General features: G+C 42.2%; 1 protein-coding gene across 50 annotated transcripts in view; it reads left to right on the forward strand.

The window, feature by feature from the left end:
• The window catches only part of RBFOX1 (RNA binding fox-1 homolog 1), a 2,485,711-nt gene that overhangs the window by 2,288,537 nt on the left and 174,774 nt on the right, over positions 1-22,400 (forward strand). For all 50 annotated transcript variants that reach the window (XM_077985562.1, XM_077985561.1, XM_077985605.1 and 47 more), the window contains one exon: positions 3,408-3,650. In XM_077985562.1, coding sequence (XP_077841688.1) covers positions 3,408-3,650 — 243 coding nt within the window. The remainder of the gene's footprint in view (positions 1-3,407; positions 3,651-22,400) is intronic.

The following is a 22,400-nucleotide window of genomic DNA, read 5'->3' on the forward strand; positions in this document are numbered from 1 at the left end:
TTTCCAAGCTGAGGGGCAGTGAATGTGAAGACTTGATGGAGTTGAGAGGATGGAGCTCTTCTCCCTTAACTTACCATAAGCTTCTGGAGGGCATGACCCTTCTCTGTTCGATACAGAGATAGCTCCAAGTCTACCAGGAGCCTTGGCTTTTTTGCAGGAACTAGTAGGAATGGGCCACTTTTCCTGAGGTTGCTTTGCACTGATGAAAAGCCCCCAGGGTTATATATGTTCCTGGTGAAAGTATCTTCTGCTGGAGGTGGAGGAGGGAAGCCTTTGTCTTCATATGATCATTGTCCACACCACTGCTTTGGAAGAGTTTACACAAGTCTATCTTTCAATTCAGAGATGGGCCAGGTAGAAGGTTGGGGAGACAGAAACAGACCTTTGAGCAGAAGCTGCCTCTGGCACAATGAATGTCTCATCAGATGGTTCCCAAGATCCCAACATTTCTGGGGCTTTTCATCACCCATAGAGAAGTGGCATCGCTATGAAATTTCTGTACAGAAGGATATGTTCCCTGAACAGCCAAGAAAAAGAAAAGACACTAGTTTAGTTATAAAACAGCAGAAGATTTTTTTTTTAATTAGTCAAGACCCTTTTGGTTGTAAGTAACAGAAAAAGTAGCTTAAAAAATGAGATAAAGGGTATAAAGTGTCAGTTTTGCAAGACAGATACGTTCTGGAGATTTAAGTACAGCATGGGAACAAGAGTTAAAAATACTGTATTATATACTGGAAATGTGCTAAGCGGATAGATATTAAATTAAATCTCACCACACACACAAATGGAAATCATGTAGAAGTGATGGATATGCTAATTACCTGGAATGTGGTCACTTCACAATGTATACATATGTCAAAACATCGTTATACACCTTACATAAATAATTTTTATGTTAATGATATCTAAGTAAAGCTGTTAAAATATAGGACGTTTACTGACTTGTGTAACTAAAACAAACAGGGGTGGTGCTAACTGTGGGTAAAGCTGGATTCAAGACTCAAATGATGTCACTGGGACTCAGTAGAAACCTCTCTATTCCCCAGTTTCTTCTCTTCATTTTCCTCCAGTTTGGCCTCACCTGTAGATAGGTCCCCTTCAATTGGCAGTTCTGTTGTTGTTGTTGTTGTTGTTGTTGTTGTTGTTGTTACAGAATCTTGCTCTGTGGCCCAGGCTGGAGTGCAGTGGTGCGCTCTCAGCTCACTGTAACTTCCACCTCCAACATTCAAGTGATTCTCCTGCCTCAGCCTCCTGAGTAGCTAAGATTACAGGCATGTGCCACCACGCCCGGCTAATTTTTGCATTTTTAGTAGAGATGGGGTTTCACCATGTTGCCCAATCTGGTCTCGAACTCCTGATCTCAAGTATTCCACCTGCTTTGGCCTCCCAAAGTGCTGGAATTACAGGCGTGAGGCAACATGCCCAGCCTAAGTGTCAGCGCTTGGCAGCTCCAGGTGTATGTTGTTTTTACAGCTGCCAGAGTGGAAAGAGAACTTCTTCCCCAAAACTACAGCAAAACCCCGGGGTGACTGGGACTCAGTGGTGTGGCTAGGCCTTAACGCACTAATGGACTCACTCGATAGATATGCATGAACCCAAATCCATGGGACTGTTTCAGTGGGACCTTCTGATTGGCCAGGCTGGTGTCCTATGGCTCATCTCGCAGTGACCAGGAGCTGGGTTCAACTCTATGTGCACCATACAGGCTGAGAGTGGGATTGTCCCCCAGAAGGAAACTGGGGTCTTGTTGAAGAAACAGGAGTGATGACAGACCAGCAGTATCAGTGCATGTCTTCTGTGGCTTCCCAAGATGGGCAGGGTTAATTGCTTATAGATAGCAGCAACTCAGCCTCAGCATAGGCACACCCTCCATGGCCCCAGTGCTATGGGAAAATGTTAGAAAGAGAAAGAAACGCTTGTGTCCTTTTGTTTCCAATGGCACAGACATTTGGAGAAATTTGTCTGGAGGAGGGAAGAGCCTGATGGGAATGTTTTTACTTGTAAAATGTTTAAACTTATCCTAAGCTTAGTTCTCTTCCAAGTGTCATATTTAACATTCTAATTAAGGTCCCTTCTAAACAAATGCACCAGTTCTGTGTGCTGCTCTGAGAACAAACTTATTTTTTTCTTCCCTTCTTTCTGTCATCATGTTTTTGCTGCACTCAAATTGCTTTAGAGAAAGAGGATTTCGGATGTTGGTGGCGAGTACCAAAGAGATAAGGAGCAATTCTGATATTTTTGCCCTGGTATCATTGTACGAGGGCTAAAGTCACATCTAATTTACCACAGACAATGGGAGAGGCAGCTATTTCGTGTGCTTAATTGCTAAGTTTTTTTCCTCTCTCTGTCTTTCTGACTGTTTGATCCCATCTACTGAGACCATGGAAAATTTGGACCTTTGGGTTACCATTTCTTATGCCATGTGTGTGTGTGCGTGCGTGCGCGCGCATGTGTGTGTGTGTCGTGGTAGGATTGTGGAGGAGGAGGTAGAGAGAGAGATGTTTCCTGAAATGGAAGCATTTGAATTCAGGTTTTTGTTGTGTGTGTTTTTAAAATTCTTCTGAGTTGGCTGTAATTGTCACACTGCATGTTTTGCCTAGATCTGAAGAATGAATTGTTATATAATACTCCGTGCTCATAAAAAAGCAAGGCAGGGAGGGAGAGGCATGGACTAAAGAGACTAAGAGTTAAATCCAATATTTTTCAGAAATGCTTAAAATGGGGATGTCAGAGAGAACAATCGTTGTCCAAATTAGGCCCTGAATTTTTATCAGCTGCTTTATTTTGGCACTGGGGAGATCACACACACACACACATACACACACACAATATAACACACAACGACACAGACACTAGGACCATTAAAAGGATACTCCATCTTCCCATTATGTGAGCCAAGTCACATAAAACTTTGATTAAATTCAAATGCTTACATAAATTGTGTCTCCTCTCAAGAACACACACGTTCAATTTAATCTCTCTTGGCACTTTAAGTATCAAATCAAGGTTCTGCTGTCACTGCGGACAACTAAATGCTCACAGCTTCCAAAATGGGAATGAAATGAGAAGGATCTGCCAGAAAAAAAAAAAAAAAAAAAATTCCCATCTAGTAAGCCACAGACCCTCCTCGTCGTCTTTGAATATTAGGCTGGGTGGCTTGGGAAAAGTGACTTTATTTTTTCCAAGCCTCGGTTTCTGCATCTGTAAAATGGGGAGAAGTGATGGTTACTGTTTCCTTATGGGGTCTGGTGAAGATGAACATAGATTGGTCCATCTCGGGCTGGTGGCACCATGGTGACCCCTAGAAAGTACGCAGTGCACGATCGTCCTGGGATCTGGGAGGAAGGTTTCTGAAGCGTGGCTTCTCATGATGTTCTCTCCCTCTCTCCACCTTTTTGATTTTTCAGGGTAATCAGGAAGCAGCCGCTGCCCCTGACACAATGGCTCAGCCTTACGCTTCGGCCCAGTTTGCTCCCCCGCAAAACGGTATCCCCGCGGAATACACGGCCCCTCATCCCCACCCCGCGCCAGAGTACACAGGCCAGACCACGGTTCCCGAGCACACGTTAAACCTGTACCCTCCCGCCCAGACGCACTCCGAGCAGAGCCCGGCGGACACGAACGCTCAGACCGTCTCCGGCACCGCCACAGTAAGTGGATGTGTTGGCTGCGGGTGGGAGGTTATGCAAACCTGCGCTGGGGCACGTACCCCAGCCCTGGGAATGGTAGCAGGGGCGCATCCCCATCCACCCAGGGACTCCGGCAAACAGATCAGTCCCTAAGCCCATGCTCATCATACCAGCTTCCTGAATGAAATTTACCTCATCTCCATGCATTCATTCTTAGCGTTCATTTAAATCAAAGTATTTTTTCATTAACTTCATTGATTTGTAAAGGGGCACATTTATCAATTTTCTATTCCTGTAGTTTTGCCTTTCTAGAATGCGATCCCAATGAAGTATCTTTTTTTTTGGAAAAAAAAAATTTGATGTAAGATAATATTTTTTAAGTCTTTATGGAGGCTGGGTATGGTGGCTCATGCCTGTAATCCCAGCACTTTGGGAGGCTGAGGTGGGAGGATCATTTGAAGCCAAGAGTTCGAGAATAGCCTGGGCGACAAAGTGAGACCTCATCTCTACAAGAAATTTAAAATTTAGCTGAGTGTAATGGTGCCTGTCTGTAGTCCCAGCTACTTGGAAGGCAGAGGTGGGAGGATGGCTTGAGGCCAGGAGTTTGAGGCTGCAGTGAGCTAAGATTGCTCCACTGAACTCCAGCCTAGGTGACAGAGTGAAACTCTGTCTCTAAATAAACAAAAATAAAATATTTGTGGAGTTATAATTTACATACCATAAAATTAGTATATTTTTAGTTGTACAATTCACTGATTTTTAGCATATTTACAGAGTCGTGTGATGATTGCCATCATCTAATTTCAGAACATTTCCATCAGCCTAAATACAAATCTTGTGCCCCTTTGCAGCTACTCCTCATTCATACCTCAAAGCTCTGAACCTGGCTTCTTTACCTTAGCCTCATGCATTTGAGGCTCATCCAGATTGCAGTGTTTGTCCCTAGTTTCTTCATTTTTATTGCTGGACCAAAGATCAGGGGCTAGAAAGGGGCAGGGTGAGAGAATTTGGATGAATAAGGGAACTGTCCTGTATCTTAATGGTGATGGTTATGTGACTTTATACACCATACAGAGTAAATTTTATTGCATACAAATGATTAAATGGATTAGAAACAGGCATATAAACAACAGACATTTTATCATCACTGTAAATGAAAACTGGTGTTTTGACCATTAATCAAATATAACTCTCAGCAAAAATAATTACAGTAAAATTAAATAATGTTCATTTGTGTGCCACATAAAGTAATCATGCATACCACAAAACCTATATGGAACATGCATTTGGGAACCTTTTTCTGCAGAATTCTTTAGAAGCTTGGGCACCCCAAACCTCTTGTCTGGAACATTTTTTAAGTGCAAGGCAAGTCTGCCTCTTCCTCCTGTCCCAAGACCTCTGGAAAGGCAGTATTTGTGAAGAAGTTTATGGGTTTGAAGCATGATACATTTCCTATGATAAAAGCAACCACTGACTAACTTGGCTACTTGCCACCTCATTCATTTGGAGGCTAGTTTTGAGGATTTTTTTTAAAAAATAGTATACATTCTGAAATTTTTAGTTGTCTTCCTCTCTTTTAAATTTATTGTGGTAAAATACATACAACATACAGCTTACCCATTTTAACCATTTTATTCATGTACAAATTTCAATGGTATTCAATATATTCACTAGGTAGTGCAAAACCACCACCATTATCTGGTTTGAGAATGTTCCTACCACCCCAAAAGGAAACCCCCTACCCATTAAGCAGACTCTCCCCATTCTCCCTCTCCCCAGTCCCTGGCAACCACCAATCTGCTTTAGAGATAGTTTTTTGTGTCTGGCTTCTTTCTCTTAGCACAATGTTGTCTAGGTTCATTCATGTTGGGTTTCCCACTGTATGGATAGACCATGTTTATTTATTCATTAGTCCATTGATGGATATTTGGGTTGTCTCCACATTCTGGTTCTTCTGAACTCTCCTGCTACTGATTTTTTTGTATTTAGTTGCTGTACCTTAGGCCTGGTCTGTTAAATGAGTTTGCTGGATCAGCAGGTGTTTGTTGCTTTTGCGTTGACTACCAGGCAGTAGTGATGGGGTTGTTGTTTACTGTGTGTTGGCCATTTTGTGATAATCAATAGTAGTAATGCCTGGATAGGTTATTTTCAGATTTTGAAAAAAGGTGCAATCAGACATTATTTATTAAGCTAACTGCTGTGGAAATTTTATGTATTCATTTATTTACTCACAAATATTTATTAAGCTTCTACTAGGGCTGGGACTCATACTAGCTGGCATGGTTGAATCAAACAAAATGATCTTTCCCTCTTGTAACAGTATGAGAGGCAGAAACTGAGCATGTGGCAAATAGCATGTGCGATAGATGTCTTAAGGAAAATATGGGTACCATAGGGAAATTAAAAAAGAACAGAGGTGCTACCTGCAGACGTATAGTCTGGGAGCATTTCTTAAGGAGATGGTCCTTAAGGTGATAAGACAAAGCATCCCAGGCAGAGGGAATACCACAGTCAAAGGTTGTAAAGGTAGAAAGATCTGGGCTCATTCAAAGTCCTAAGAAGAGGCCAGTATGTTTCCGGCATGGTGAAGGGGATTTGAAGGTGATGTGGCAAAAGATGAACTGGGAGGAATGAGCAGGGATTCAACATCCTACGGGCCTGGTGGGTCTGATAAGGGGTTGAAATTCCATGTTACAAGCAATGCTTTTTAAAAGCTTTAAGAAGAGTTTAAGTCAGAGGAGTTATGAAATGAGACATAAAAAGAAAGGGTTAGTGATGCCTAGCTTAAAGGAAATTTAATCTAGTTGGGGAGTTGAGATGCTCCACATCTTTACCCTGCAAAAAGAACACTTTAGAGATCAACACAATTGAATTTAAATAGCGTGTTGGGTGAGCACAGTGCCCCAGGCACTGCAGTGAGATCATCTGATGTGCAGACAAGCTCTCTTTCCTTGGAGAGCCTTTGGAGGATATAGGATATGTTTTCTGTTAATTATGATAATGTGTCAAATTCTAGCATACAGGTATTCACAGCTTTTATCTATCGTGATGATAGTAGGAGAAAACATTTTCAAAATCATAGTCAGAAGGTTATACCTTTCAGAGTCTTCTGGTAACAGGAAAGAGAAAACTCAGTAGGAAGTGTGTTGGCCCGTACGATAAAAAGTCCAGGTGGAGGATAGACACAGCCTGGTTGTTGGAACATGTCCATCAGCTTCTAATGGGAAACCATCCTGGGTTGGCTTCCTCGTCCTCACCTCCACTCTCTGGCTTTGTCCTGCAAGTTCAGGCTCCAGTCACCACCTGTGAAAAGCTCTTGGATTTATCCTGTATAAGCCCTCTCATGGGAATCAGTCTCCATTCCTGGCTTGCGTGGCGTTATCTTCATTCAGTGGCTGAGGCTGGTACTGAGTGTCCCAGCCCTGGGGTCACTGAGGAGCTTCATATCCAAATACATGGAATGAAGACCATTTCATCAGAGTTCATGATAAGATACCTTCAGAACAAATCATTAAAGAAACTAAGTAGACAGAACATGTTCAGAGCTAAAGGTAGCATGGTGAGCCGTTTGTATAAAAAAAAAGCTTGAATTGGTGTTCATCAAGAGTAGGGAGTGAAGAGAAAGACAAGGACAGAACATTGGAGAGCTCACGGGGTAGGGTTTGAAGAAGAGGAACTATTGATTAAGACCTCAGTAGGATGTTCAGATTGGACATTCAACCAGTTGAATGTTGGGCTATAGAGCCTGGAGGGAATAAACTGAGAAGACATTATTGAAGTGACAGTTTGGACATCTTCAAAGATCTAGAAGAAAGCAGTTCTGCTAGAGTAGTGGAGGGAGATGCAAAAGGGACAAGAGTTGAGGAATAAATGGGATATGTTGGAGTGGGCGGGCATTGCCCATTATAAATATTTGGAGTGATAAGGAAAAAAAAGAGATTGCAGCTGAGAAGCAAAGAGGTCAGAGAAATCAGTTGGTAGGATAGTTGATTTAGATTCACTAGTTTATGCCAACAAGGTCCACTGGGGTGCAAAAGACAGGAAGCAAGAGAAAGGGAATAATGGTGCAGGAAAGAAAGGGATGAAGTGTTTTATAGGAGATAAGAAGGAATAGGACCAAGAGTATTCAGATACAGTAGGTAGTCTAGGAAGGAAGAAACCATTTTTTAACAGCTTTGTTGACATACAATAAACTGTGTATATTTAAAGTATACACTTTGATACGTTTTTACAAATGTACCTACATGCACAACCATTACTGCTATCCAGATAATGAATACGTCCATTATCCCAAAGTCTTTTCTTGCTCTTTTATGATCCTCCCCTCCTCCTCTTTGCCTCATTCCCAGGAACCAATGAGTCTGCTTCTTTTCCTATAGCTTAATTTGCAGTTTCTAGAATTTTATATCAGTAACATCAACATTATGCGCTCTCTTTGGCTTCTTTTACTCAGTATCATTTATTTTAGATTCATCCATATTGTTGCATGTGGCTGTAGCTCCTTCCTTTTCATTGCGTGGATATGTCACAGTTTATTTCTCTATTTACCTATACATGGGCATTTGGGTTGTTTTCAGTTTTGGGTAACTCAGAAATAATTCTGCTGACATTTGGAACTACTTCAATTTTGAAACAGAAGAGAAGGAAGGGGGAATGTAGGAGGATGCAGAGAAATTTTCAAGTCAAGAGATAATGTGAGGAGTTCCATCCACATTGCCTTCATTTTTTCCATGAATGGAGGCAGCATCATCAAAGGAAGGATTCCTGAACTTGGGCAAACATGTCAGAAATCTGCCTTAGATAATTCCTAGAGTATTTGAATGGCAATGGGTGCTCAAGTTTGGAGAATGTGAATGTATGGTGGACTGGCTAACTGTCTAGTTTGTCTCCTCCAGCAGTGTTTGGATGGTACACAATCTCAGGGGTAGGATTTTAAAGGAAAGACAGCCATTAGAGGCTGAAGCAGGTGGGCTTTGTGGCTGATCCTGAAGGACGTTTTAGGATTTATATTCTGGACTGGTATTGGGTAAGTACAGGAATCATAAAGGAGCCATCTTGTTTTTTGTTACAAACAATTACATCTGTATACTTATCTCTCTTTGGTCAAAAAAGAGATGCCGCTTTTGAGTTATCCTTTCCTGATCTACAGCAGCAGAACGTGGTCTATGACAAGTTACTTCAAATTGTCTCTGCCTCCTCCTACGTTTATTGAGTGGACTTTGTCTTTACTCCAGGTTCTTAATTTCCTATGTAACGAATTTAACCCCAAAGTGGGTCAGAACTGTGGTTCTCCCCACCCCATATCCAGGACCCTGTGTTTGCACAAAATGTTACTGTTGGGAGATACCTAAGTCATTCCCCATAGGATAGTGCTGTATCTGGAATAGCTCTAACTTTTCTTTGACATATGTATTCACGATGTTTAATATCATTCTAAGGACATTGTGGAGGCCATTATTTCTTTGAGAAACTAAGTACTTTTGGGTAAGAGAAACCATCCATCCATCTGGTGGCCTCCAAGAACATCTAATATATGCACATGATTTAACACAAAGTGCAGAATCTGTAAAAGGGAAGGAGGATGCACCCAGAGCTCCCAACCAGAGCTCAGTAAAATGCAGACAGAAAAGACTTACCAGGTCATCCTTTCAGTTCCCCACGGGCTGAGATGAGTCCCTGCAGGCCTTTTTTTCTGCTGAATTTCTATTTCATGTAGGCCTCCAAACATATCATGGATCAAATTGCTGACAGAGCCAATACTGTATTATATTAGATACTGTTCCTGACAAGGTATTTTACTCTTGACATATTATCATTAGAGATTTGCAAGTGGCGAACTCTCCATGTATCTCCAATAGCAACTTAACTTCTATTTTTAATGCTTCTGCAGTCTGTTGAAAAGGCTCCCACCACTTTCCCACTAGCTCTAGGCCCTGATGGGAGAAGGAATGTGGGTGCCCCAGCTAGGTTTCTGAGCTGGAGGCTCGACTGACAGGGAAAAGAACTATTTAAAGAGCCAGTTTCTTCTTTGGCCTCAGCCACTTCCCACTGGAGTGTTAACTGTGCCTCCAAATTTCCTTAATACTTTTAGGAAGATAAGACATTGGTTGGTGATGGTGTCTTGTTCTTAACCCTTTCCATGCCAGTTTTGATTTTGAAGCTGATGAAATCACTAAGGTATAGGGGAAAACAGCAATTCAGGCTTGGGGTTTAAAAAGTCAGACATTGGAAAAGGATATAAAATGAAAACTAACATGTCCTAACACCCACAACCCAAATTCTTAGTCTCTCTGCCAGAAGTGAGTTACTAATACCTTATATTTCCTTCCAGAAGTGTTTTATGCAAATGCAAGCATATGCCTGCTTGTCCTCTATCTCTATCTTTATCTCCCTCTATCTCTATCATCTGTCTCTAATTCAATCTTTGTATCTTATAACTACTCACAATTTCCATTCTCAAAATTACAGAATTGAAATCTAAACACCCACTTTGGTACCCCCTTTATATCTCAGAGATTATTCTTTATCATATTTAGGGGTTCAACTCGTTATTTTTTTTGTGTGTGTGTGCATTTTTATGTACAGAAGTATCCTAATGATGGCATTTAGGTTGTCTCTGGGTTTAATCTTGCACTGTTGATATTTACCATCAGGTTACAGTACAGAGCTAGGTACAAAGATTGCTGTCCATCTCTGTGCGCCTCTGGGTGTGAATGGTTAAAAGGTACATGGATTTAAGATGTGGACATTGATCAATTACCCTACAAAGAGCTGGCACCAATTTGCACCTTCATGGAGAGAACCTGAGAAGGCCTGCACCCACACTCTTGCCCAACCCAGTGTGCTAGCCAACTCTTGGTTCATGTCCCTACGGACTCTGTGTGTTTGGGTGTGGCTATCCCTCTCTTTGACAAAAGAAAGTACTTTTAGAATTGTTGGGTGTCCGGGAGAAGAAAAGTTGAGGTGTGCTGTCCTTGGTTAAGGCCTCCCATGGCCCAAAGACCATTCTAGGCCCTCTTTTGGTCACCATCTTGTTTTGTTACCACATCAACCTTTTAAATGCTGTTAGAATCCCACCAATAAAGGGACAAAGAGGTTGAAGATGCTTTGAGTTGGGAATGGTGCAGTTGAGGTCCTCACCCATGTCTTGTCTGCCTGATGTTAAAGTCCAGGCTGTTTCCCCAGTCTCCAGCTGTCTCCAAAAACAGGGTTATCCAACCCCTAGGCCACAAATCAGTGCTGGTCTGTAGCCTGTTGGGAACTGAGCTGTACAGCAAAAGGTGAGTGGTAGGTGAGTGAGCATTGCCACTGTAGCTCTGCCTCCTGTCAGATCAGCAAAGGCGTTAGATTCTCAGAGGAGCGCAAAGCCTATTGCGAACTGCACGTGCGAGGGATCTGGACTGTGTGCTCCTTATGAGAATCTAGTGCTTGATTATGTGAGATGCAACTATTTCATCTTGAAACCATCCTCCCTGCCCCACCATGTCCATGGAAAAATTGTCTTCTACAAAACTGGTACCAAAAAGTTTGGGCACTGCTGCCCTAGAGGATCTCTTGGCCAATGGCTTAGAATTCTCACAAAGGTTGGTTTCTTCATGGCTGCCCTCTAGCTTAGATGAACAGGTCAGTTAAGACCTGGCCTCCGGTCTTGACAAGAGTTGACCCTCCATTCTGTTTACAAGTGGAAGGAGCTCAAGCTGACCATTGAACGTCTCTGCTCTTATGTGTTCTCTTACTCCCTTCCTCTGCTGTGACCCTTCTCCAGATCTCCTCCCTCCCTCTTTTCTTCCAAACAACCCTCAGATGATGGATTACAGAATAACAGAGTTCTTTTCCTTTGAGGAGGATTTACGCCTCATGTACTTATGTTGAAAGCTGGGAAAAATAATTGAAGGTTGCCGTGTCTAAAAATAGGGTGAAGAGTTACATCTAAATGAGAATCAGGAAAAAAATCTCAAAAATCGTAACTTTTGCTCATTGAATGTCAGACTATATTTTAAGCACTTTCCATGCACAATCTCAACTAATCTTGGCCCTCCCCACCACTTATGAAGTGTTATCATCCCATGTTACAGAAACAGAATCTGAGGCAAGTCACTTACTGAAGGTCACTGTGGCTGAGAAACAGTAGCCAGAGCTCAAAAACAGGCATGTCAGACTCGAGACCAAAATTCTTAAGGGCTAGAAGCCCAGAAGGCATCCCCCAGGCATGCCCAGCCACACTGGCCTCTTTTCTAAATAGATTGCTATTGCAGAAAGGAATTACTCATTTCACCCTGGGGAGGGCCCCAGCAGACCCAAGCCTGTGCAATATTACAGACTTTGAGTGTGCTCTTGTTGGAGACCTGCGCCTGGAGCAAACTCCAATAACATGTTTCGGTGGCTTCAAAATTGTCTTTTCAGATGACAGTGTGACTGAGCTGTTTTGTCAATACCAGTTCTGTTTTCCTAAGATTCACATTTAATTTGAAGACATGGGTACTGTCTCTTGTTTCCTTAGGAGCCTGAGAACGATGCTTCTCACTCCCATGTATTCTCTGCAATAAATGGTCCTTGGCTTTCAGGATAAACTAAAGACCTTTATTACACAATACCACGGCTATTTTATTATTTTAAAGACCCTGGTCATCAAAGAGTATCCAGTCCTGGAGAGCCAAAATGAATGATTTAATCCCAACTTAGGATAAGTTGGACAGGAACAGGATATCTCTGAGCATCTCTGTGTCTGATGTTCTTTTTAGGACTAGGGTTTCAGCCTCAGATTTTGGCAGAATTGGAGGTTGCTATGACAGGTAAAAAGAAAATGGCACTGGTTAAATATCTTTAGATGTTATCAGGAGAAGCAGGGTAGAATCTAGGTACAGAGCTTGGCACTCTCATTCCCAATCTGACCCAGAGTGGGACCATAGGCATGTTACATAACTGAGCCTCTTCTTTTTTATATGTGAGGTTTAGAGTTGTTGTGAAATCCTAATACAGTAATGTCTATGAAGGTCTTAACACAATCACAAGCACATAGTAAACATTCTGCCAGGTAGATCATCATAATTATGAGATAATTACAGTACCCATAATGAGAAATCAGAGTGGTCTCCTTGGTTCCGAATTCTTCATTAAAAATATTTTATCCAGGGGAATAAATTCATCATAAGAATTGTGAAATTTCCTGTTTCAAGAGTCAAACTAAAACTCCAATTCCCAATTTATTTTCAAGGTAATTTTGTATTTAATGATTTATAGACAAATAGTTTTCAACCACTCATGTTTTAGTACAAATTATCAGTACAAGCTGTTCTTGGTCTAAGTCTAGGTCATGGGCAAACAAAGTGAGATTCATTAGAGAAGGAAATGACTGAAGTTTTGTTTTTAAGACCTGAGGACGTCTTGCTTTTGCTAAATGAGGAAAGCTTAGGCATATTCTAAGGGTTGGATTTAATGTTTCCTTAGGGGGACTTCACTGGCATATTTCCATTGCAAATCTCGTAGCCATCTGACAAGTTTCATTGTGACTTTGTCTTCATTTGGTGCTTTGTGCTTATTCATACCTGTATTTATTGTCATCAATTTCCCCTCTCAGGATGACTAAGCAGTCTCTATATTTGCTTAGGACCTTCACACACCTAAATCTGTCCTTTCTATAGCTCATAGAGACTGCTATGCAAAGGACTGATTTAAGTGTTCAAAGATCTTAATTGCCTCTGCATAGCTCATAGCCCCATTAAGCAATTTAATTTATTTATTTATGTGAGAGAGGCGTGTCACTCCATCACCCAGGCTGGAGTGCTGTGGCACCATCTTAGCTCACTTGCAGCCTGAAACTCCTGGGATCCAGTGATCCTCCTGCCTCAGCCTCCTGAGTAGCTGGGACTACAGGTGTTTCCAGTGAACTTAGAAATAGGCATTAATCTATTTTGTGGGTGGTTTTTGGGTCATGCATTAGCCCACAATCATCATTTTATGCCCTTAATTACATGCCATATGCTCTTTAGGTACATAGTAAGTTCCTATGAATTCTGTGCAATTTTCTAATTCAAGGCTGGAACAAAGAAGTTGGCTATTCTCTGTTAACAGAAGATTCAGGAACGAATCTCAGCCAGAACCTTGCAATGCTAGAGCTGGAAGAGCCAAAGAGTTCACCCACTCTATCTTCTTATTGCACTTATTTAAAAAGGTCACATAAGTTATGGGTTGGAAACACAAGGCCAGGCACAGTGGCTCACACCTGTAATCCCAGCACTTTGGGAGGCCAAGGCAGGTGGATCACTTGAGGCCAGTGATCCAGACCAGGATGGCCAATATGGTGAAACCCTGTCTCGACACAAAAAGTACAAAAATTAGCCAGGCATGGTAGCAGGCACTTGTCATCCCCACTACTCGGGAGGCTGAGGCAGGAGAATTGCTTGAACCCAGGAGGCAGAGGTTGCAGTGAGCCGAGATCACGCCACTGCACTCCACCCTGAGCGACAGAATGAGACTGTCTCAAAAAACAAAAACCAACAACAACAACAACAACAACAAAAAGAAAACTCAAATACTTTTGCATCCAGGCAAGTAACATCCATGTTTAAAAGAGATTAGCTTATGTTGGAGACATTGGCAAAATAAATTTTTAGTTCTCTCCATTAAGGTAGGCATTAGCATGATGGTATGTAGCCCTTTGGTGAGCACCCTGTAGTAGTTTAGCAAACAAATCGTCTGTCCACAGGATGTGGTCCCTATCCATCCGTCTATCCAATCATTGCTATTTTGGATTGTTGAACCACTATTATAACTTCATTGACATATTTCCATTGTTAATGTTTAGATTTCTTTCTTCTTAAGAATAAGTAGCAATTTTTATTTTTCTGGGTTCTCCTGTTCACTACTATTTCATTCATTTTTGTTATCTGTCCAGCCTCTGAAGATACTGAGTTTATAACTCCTGACTTAATCTTGGAAACTTTTTTGTTTAACAAGAGGTGAATTTAGGCTGGGCATGATGGCTCACGCCTGTAATCCCAGCACTTTGGGAGGCTGAGACGGGTGGATCATTTGAGGTCAGGAGTTCGAGACCAGCCCGTTCCACATGGTGAAACCCTATCTCTACTAAAAATACAAAAATTAGCCAGGCATGGTGGTGGGCACCTGTAATCCCAGCTACTTGGGAGGCTGAGGCAGGAGAATCGCTTGAATGCAGGAGGCAGAGGTTGCAGTGAGCTGAGATCAAGCCTCTCCACTCTAGCCTGGGCAACAGAGCAAGACTCCATCTCACAAAAAAAAAAAAAAAAGTGATTTTAGGAACCTGAACCCTTTAAGGGAGACTGTATTTCAGGTTCATAAAAAAGACAGTTTGGATGCTTCAGTGTGACAGTGCAGAGATTCATAGAATGTTAGAGCTTGAAATGACTACCTTATCTTCCTGATTCATTTACGAATGATGCTCAGGTTCAGAGGGAGAAAGTGAACTGGCTAAGTCACACAGTGAGTATCACAGCCGAACCCAATGTAAGGATGTCCTAAGAGAAAACTTCCACTGTACTATGCCCTTCCTCTGCCTCTATCTCCTGGATTCCACAGCCGTTTTTAAAATACACATACCCAGGGTTATCTCTGCATTGAAATAGACAAAGTCCCAATGACACTGCCTTTAGGAGCACACTGAACTGTACACTGTTAAGTCTCTGTTTCTCTTTGCTATCCTATTTTGGTTCCTAGCCAGAGGTTTCAGCCACGAGTGGGCCTTATTCTCACAAAGACTTCCAGACTTCTAAAAAAAAAAAAAAAAAGAAAAAAGTCTTCATTTTATCTAGTTCTCTCCTGCTGCTCCTGGTGGTTGTATCAATGGGTCTGAGTGAATTCAGCAATGTCGTGTGTTCCTGCCAGCTCAAGTCCCAATCATTACTTCTGGGTTAGGACACTAACTAGGGGGTCTGGGTTTCTTCCTTTGCATCCCCAAAGAATGTGGAGCTTGTCAAATTGTCAAATTATAGCATTTGATGTAGAGCTAGGTCTAAGTGACTGTACAACCTCTGCAGCAGTTCAGAAGCTGGCCTCTGCCACTGGTAGAAACATAACCAGACTCTCAAGAGACAGTGAGCCAGGCAGTCTGGAGATCCCAGGGAGATGCTCATGGGCTCTCTGGCTTCTGGGCCCTGGGGAGAAAGCCATCACCACCCAGAAAATAAGCCTTCACCCTGACAGCAGCAGCAGAATGTACCTGGGCTTGATGACCGGACTTGTATGCCATCTCAGTGTCAGGACACTTGGGACGGAAGCTCCATGGGCAAGTTCTTTCTGTAGCAAACCAAGGTTTTCATCCTGTACCACTCAAAACAAACCAGACCATCAGGACCAGTTAATGTGAAGGCTTAAATATTGCAGATTTGTTTTGAAAGTGAAAAGGCAATTTTCTTGTAAAAATTTTTTTTTAAAATGTAGAGTTGCAAATCATGCAATCCAAACAATATGGGCTGCCCTGATCTTTTAAAAGAGAGAAATGTAAATGCACATTCTGATTGTCAGATGGGGAACATCAAATAGAAACTTCTTGGGTTGAAAGGAAGATACAAAAGAGGAAGTAGATATCAGTTATTGATAATGTATGGATAATGATCACTAGCATTTAGTGAGCTCATACTGGGTTCCCAGTAGAAGTGGTACTATCAGCTTTCTGTGGACAATTAGATTGAATTTTCACAGCATCCAAAGGAGGCAGGGACTACAATTAACCCTTTATGACCTAGATGAGAAAACCAGAGCATAGAGAAATCAAGGATGTTGCCCAAGGTCACAAGGCTGATAAGGGCAGAGATGGGATTCAAAGGCAAACATGGTCCACTCTCTTACCCAGTCCATGAGCCATGCACTATACTGTGTATTTCACTGACATAACTCATCAAGGAATAGGTGCGATCATACCATAATTACAGATGAAGAAACTGAGGCACAGGTATGAAGCAAATGCAAACATAGGCCTGGCAAATTCCAAAACCCGTGTTGTGGAATTACCCCATTAGTGGTTTATTTTACCTAAATGACATTCCCTGGTAACTATTTCAATTATGATAATATCACTACAAGCAAATATCTTAACAATCCTGAAAGTCTGTAGAGCGCTAAACTCCCTCAATTTATACAACTAAACCCACATATCCCCTTCCCATCCCTAACCCATCCCCTTTCCCAGTGGCATCCAGTGGCCCCATAGAGTGAAAGGGGCCTTCAAACCCTTTGGCAAGCTCACAAGAGGAAACCTGGATTTCCCAGAGAAACTTGCTACAAGGAAATTGCTAATTATAACCCAAATTGTATTTGACTTCTGCATATTTGCTCCATATTGTTACACTATAATTTAAATAGGTTGTTCCCTGGCCTTTCTTAGGGGGAGAAACTAGCTACTTTTTTTTTTCCACTAAGAAAAGCAATGGTAGATGTAGCGCTCCAATGACAGGAGGTGGGTTTCGTCCCCCCTTTTCCCTCTAATTGACTTGCAAGTGGGAGTTGGGTTAGCAATTATGCCAGGAGTTGCCTGGGGTTCCAGGCGGTGATATTCATCTGGTGGCTACACAAAAGGGGAAGAGACAACAGTAGGTGGGGCCAGCTTGAGGGAGATGAGCCACAGAGAGGTTCTCTGACTCTGGAAGGTACATGTTGGGGACAAGGGGAGACAGGGTATATTCATCATTGGATTTGTGAATTTTTCCTCTTTTGAGATATTGAAGCTCTTGACAGAGAAGACCAGAGGGGACCTAGTAAAAGGGAGAATGTGAGTTGGATGCACACCCTGGAATACAGGGCGTTGGCCATTTTTCTCCTTGCCTAGTCTAGCTGTGGATGGGGCCCAGAGCCCCTTAGCAGCTTTTCCTTTTTTCTCTTCTCTCCAGTCTTCTCCAGGCTTTTAACATCAGCAGAAGTAGCAAGGCTAAGAGTTGGCAAATGGTAGCTCATGGGCCAACTCCTGCCTGCAATGATTTTGTCAATAAAGTTTTATTGGAACACAGTCACACTAACTGGTTCACGTATTGCCTATGGCTGCTTTTGCATGATGACAGCAGCTTTGAGTAATTGTGACGTAGATCGATGACCCACAGAGCCAAAATTATGCTTATTGTTTGACTCTCAACAGTAAAATTTGCCAAACCCCGATCTAGGCCATAGTGTACATATTGTTGGCCTGCTGGCTATATTCAGGCATCAGGCCTATTTTATTGGACTCAAATTAATTAATTGCCTACATTGTAAAATGAAAGTTTTCACAAAATAAGCTGGCTTTGATTAAAAAATGGAAAAATGTAACAAAAAATGGCAGTTAATGTTGGGGATGTGTCACCCGTCCCGTCTGACTATTTGTCATAGTCGCCAGCACTGCCTGTAGTAGGGTTTTACCAAGTGTACCCTTCTACCTGCACGCACTGGGCCTCGTGGGCACTTGAGTATGCTACTCTTTCAAGTCCTCTGGGTTGTTTTCTAATAAATGATTTGGTATTTCTTACCGGGCTGATGAATTCCATTTTTAAATTCTTTCCTCTCCATCAAACCGGACTTCCCTGTGGAACTCCAGAAAGAAAATAAAAAATGTGTTTGTGTAATGCCAGAATTTAGTGACTGCCAGAGTTGTTGTATCAGAAATACAGCACTTTTCTTCCACCTTGAAACACACCCCCATACACACACACACCGCCCTGTATTTTTTAAAAAGGGGACCTATGTCACTGCAGATGTTTCTTGACTTATGCTGGGGTTATGTCCCAATAAATCCATCACAAGTTGAAAATGCACTTAATACACTTCACCTACAGAACATCATTGCTTAGCCTAGCACACCTTAAAGGTACACAGAACACTTGTATTAGCGTACAGTTGGGCAAAATCATCTAACACAAAGCCTCTTTTATACTGAAGTGTCGAATATCTCATGCACTTTATTACGCAGTCTACTGAAAGGGCCAAACAGAATGGTTGTATGGGTACTCAGAACACGATTTCTACTGAATGTGTATTGTTTTCACATCATTAAGTTGAAATATCGTAAGTTGGGAATCATCTCTACTGACCTTGATTTAAACGAAAGAGGGATTAGTAAATACTACATTCTTCTTCAGTCAAAGAATGAGTTTCTCAATTGTTATTATTAATAGAGCAAGTAGTAATGGTGTTGGGCATTGTATTAATGATTTAAGTCCATTAATTCTAAAAGTAATGGTGGGTAATGTTACCTCATTTTAAAGATAAGGAAAAGAGACTCCGAACGGTTGTGTAAGTTGTTCCAAATAGTGGCACAGGGAAGTGATGGACATGGAACTCAGATCCAGCCCTGATTCATGTCAGAGGTCCCAGTATTTCTAACATACCACAGCAACATTTTTTTTTTTTTGACATGAAGTTTTGCTCTTGTTGCCCAGGCTGGAGTGCAATGGCTCGATCTTGGCTCACTGCAGCCTCCGCCTCCCAGGTTCAAGTGATTCTCATGTCTCAACCTCCGGAGTAGCTGGGATTATAGGCACCCACCACCACACCCAGCTAATAATTTTTGTATTTTTAGTAGAGACAGGGTTTCACCATGTTAGCCAGGCTGGTCTCGAACTCCTGGCCTCAGGTGATCCACCCGTCTCAGCCTCCCAAAGTGCTGGGATTACAGGCATGAACCATAGTGCATGGCCACCACAGCAACTCTTGAAATACTGAGCACACACAATAGAGCCAATGATTAACTAAAATAGGCAACTGATGCCTGTCTCTGAAGCTTACATGTAGAATGTGGTAAGCCCCAGGATAACTTCCCCTGTAGCTAGAATAACTGATCCCAGGAAGAGCTCCTGGAAGCTTGATTTGATCCACTGAAAGTCAGTTTTGGGAAAAGCCGTTAGTGCATTTTCTGTTGTTCTCAGCAAATCTTCAGAGCATTTTTTCACCAGGCTCAACAGAGGGAGAACTAACGGTAATGTATGTAGTCGGGGGAATGGCGGGTTTCCTTTTCACAGTAAGGGTTCATAGGGTAGGAGAATATCCACTCGTAGCAGAGGAAAATCCTAACGAGCAGGATCCAGGTTTTAGGGGGCCTTTAATTCTAACAGAGTTCACCATGGGCTGCTCAAACATCTTGACTTGCCCTGCTATGTGTGTGTGTGGCTTTAGGAAGCCCTGCGATTTTCCTTCTTTAGCTGGAATATCAAGTGCTGCAGGCTGAGAATTCAGTGTCCTGACACTGGGGCTGAGCCCTTGGTAATGACACTGTAGACACGAGGTAATTACAGCTCTGTTAACTCCCAAGTCAGGCTAAGTGGACCTCTGATTATTATTCTGAGTATAATAGGAGCATAACTAACATTGAAGGGAAATTGGACTTCTCTCTTTTATTAACCGCTTTTATATTCCCTTGTGCATGGCTATGATGCTATGAAATCTCCTTAAATGTGATATTACTCAATATAATACAATAATAATGCACACACTGTAATGTATTGGATTACTTTGCAAACAGCCCTTAGGAAATTGAATTTCCCATCATTTCCCTGGGCCAGCTCAGGGCTGCTGGGTTTACAGGCCCTTTCTGTAGCTGGGAGTCTGGAATCTGCCTTCACAGTCACTTAGCGTTTCATGGATGCGAGCAATTGGTCCACACCATTTTTATTAACAGCGAGAATGTTGGCCAACCATGTTTCCAGACATCTCACTGGACATTGCAGCTCAGAGATGCACACAGTGTTTGATACCTCAGCATAGTTTAAAAATAAAGTGGGCTAGATGGTATCAGGAAGGAAGCTAGATACAGGGAAGGGAGGCCTTCCATGCTGGAATTAAATTCTGAAGTCTTTGCCATTGCCTTTGCTGGAGAGTCTACCAAATCTTTATTCCTTTGTAAACTCTTTCCTGACACCACCTCAAAACCAGAGTTGGTTCTTCCTTTGTACGTTTTATATGTTTTGAAAATCCATTCTTTGTTTGGCACCCAAAAATACTTATTGAACTCCTACTATGTGTCACACATACATTAATCTATCAAATGCATATCAACAATTTTACAGTCACTTAAAATTTAATATTCAGCATAAAGCTATCAACTTTTTGAGGCTACCACTGTGCCTTATTCATCACTTTTATTCTCAGTGTTAGGCAAAGTGCCTGGAACAAAGCAGATACTCAATAATTGTGTATTATGCATTTATTCATGAATATTTCTTGGGTTCTTACTATTTGAGAGGTAGAGAACTGGGCCTTGGAGATCCAAGAGTGAATAAGACAGACATAGCTTCTCCTTCAAGGAACGTACAGTCTACCGTAACACACAATACACACACACATGTCACTCACACAGTTGAATGCAGCCAGCCCTCTGTATCCACCAGGTTCTATATCCCGTGGGAATACGAAAACACTGTATTTTCCATCTGCAATTGGTTGAATCTGTGGATGTGGATCCTGTGGAAAAGGGAGCTGACTGTAATTACATTTGGAAAAACTTCTGTGAAGGAAAGATATAGGGTAATGTGCAAACAAGCAACAGGGAGACATAAATTAAAGTGGAGATGCAGTTAAGACTTCCTTAAAGAAGTGACTTTTAAAATCAAAATCAGAGGCTGGGCGAGGTGGCTCATGCCTGTAGTCCCAGTACTTTGGGAAGCCAAAGTGGGCGGATCTCTTGAGGCAAGGAGTTCAAGACCAGCCTGGCCAAGATAGTGAAACCCTATGTCTACTAAAAATACAAAAATTAGCTGGGCATGGTAGTGCACACCTGTAATCTCAGCTACTCGGGAGGCTGACACAGGAGAATCGCTTGAACTCAGGAGGTGGAGGTTGCAGTGAGCCGAGATCGCACCACTGCACTCCAGCATGGTCAACATAGTAAGACTCTGTCTCAAAAATAACAATAATAATAAAAGACATGCAGAGAAAGGTGGGGGGATGTCTTGGGTAGGACAGACAGCAGATGAAGTAAGATGCGAGGGCATGTGGAAGCCAGCTGTTAGTGGCCTGTGATTGTCAGTTGTACATGTTTCTTTCCAACAGGACAGGGATGCCATGGTAGTAGCTTGATACCTCCAGGGTGAGAGTATTTACACCATGGGCATTGGCAATGCTATAGACAAGAGCTTTTTGGTCTACTTCTCTGGAGAGCTGATTGTTAATCAGTCACCAGCACACCAGTGACAGAAAGGAAGTTGGCATATTCCCATGACAAAATGAATGTCAGTGTAGCTGGCTGGACAGGCAGGGAGACGATGGCCCAAGTTGAGGATAAATAGGTGAGCAGGCAACACTCATGCAGAGCCCTGCAGGCCCTATTTGGGGGTTTTGTACCATGGGAGGCTGTTGAAGGATTTTAAGCAAAAAGAATGCCATCATTAGGTTTGATTTTAGCAATGATCTGACTACCATGTGGACAGTGGATTGGAGAAAAGCAATAATGGTGTTGGGAGGTGGCAGAAAGGACAGTCAGTAAGCTCTTGCCATGGGCTGGATGAGAGATGTCGGTATGAACTAGAGTGGTCTGGAACGTGGGTTGGAGTCGATATCGAATGACCAAATAATCTGCCAGAGCTCTCTGTAATACACAGTATTCACACTTGTGGACTTCTGTGACAATTTAGGATGGTATCATCCCTTGTGGTTTAATCCTGAGAGTGACCATTGAGTGAGGATGTGGCGAAGCTCTCTGTATGGTGAGGAAACTGAGGACATGGGCAGTTGATGTGACTCAGTGTGTTTCCCAAGGTCATAGCGGAACAAGTCTGATTTAGTAATATGTCTGACTCTAGACCTATACTCATAACCACAACTTCACACTCTTTCCTG

This window comes from Macaca mulatta, chromosome 20, assembly GCF_049350105.2.
Source record: "Macaca mulatta isolate MMU2019108-1 chromosome 20, T2T-MMU8v2.0, whole genome shotgun sequence".
In the NCBI taxonomy this organism is placed as follows: Eukaryota; Metazoa; Chordata; class Mammalia; order Primates; family Cercopithecidae; genus Macaca; species Macaca mulatta.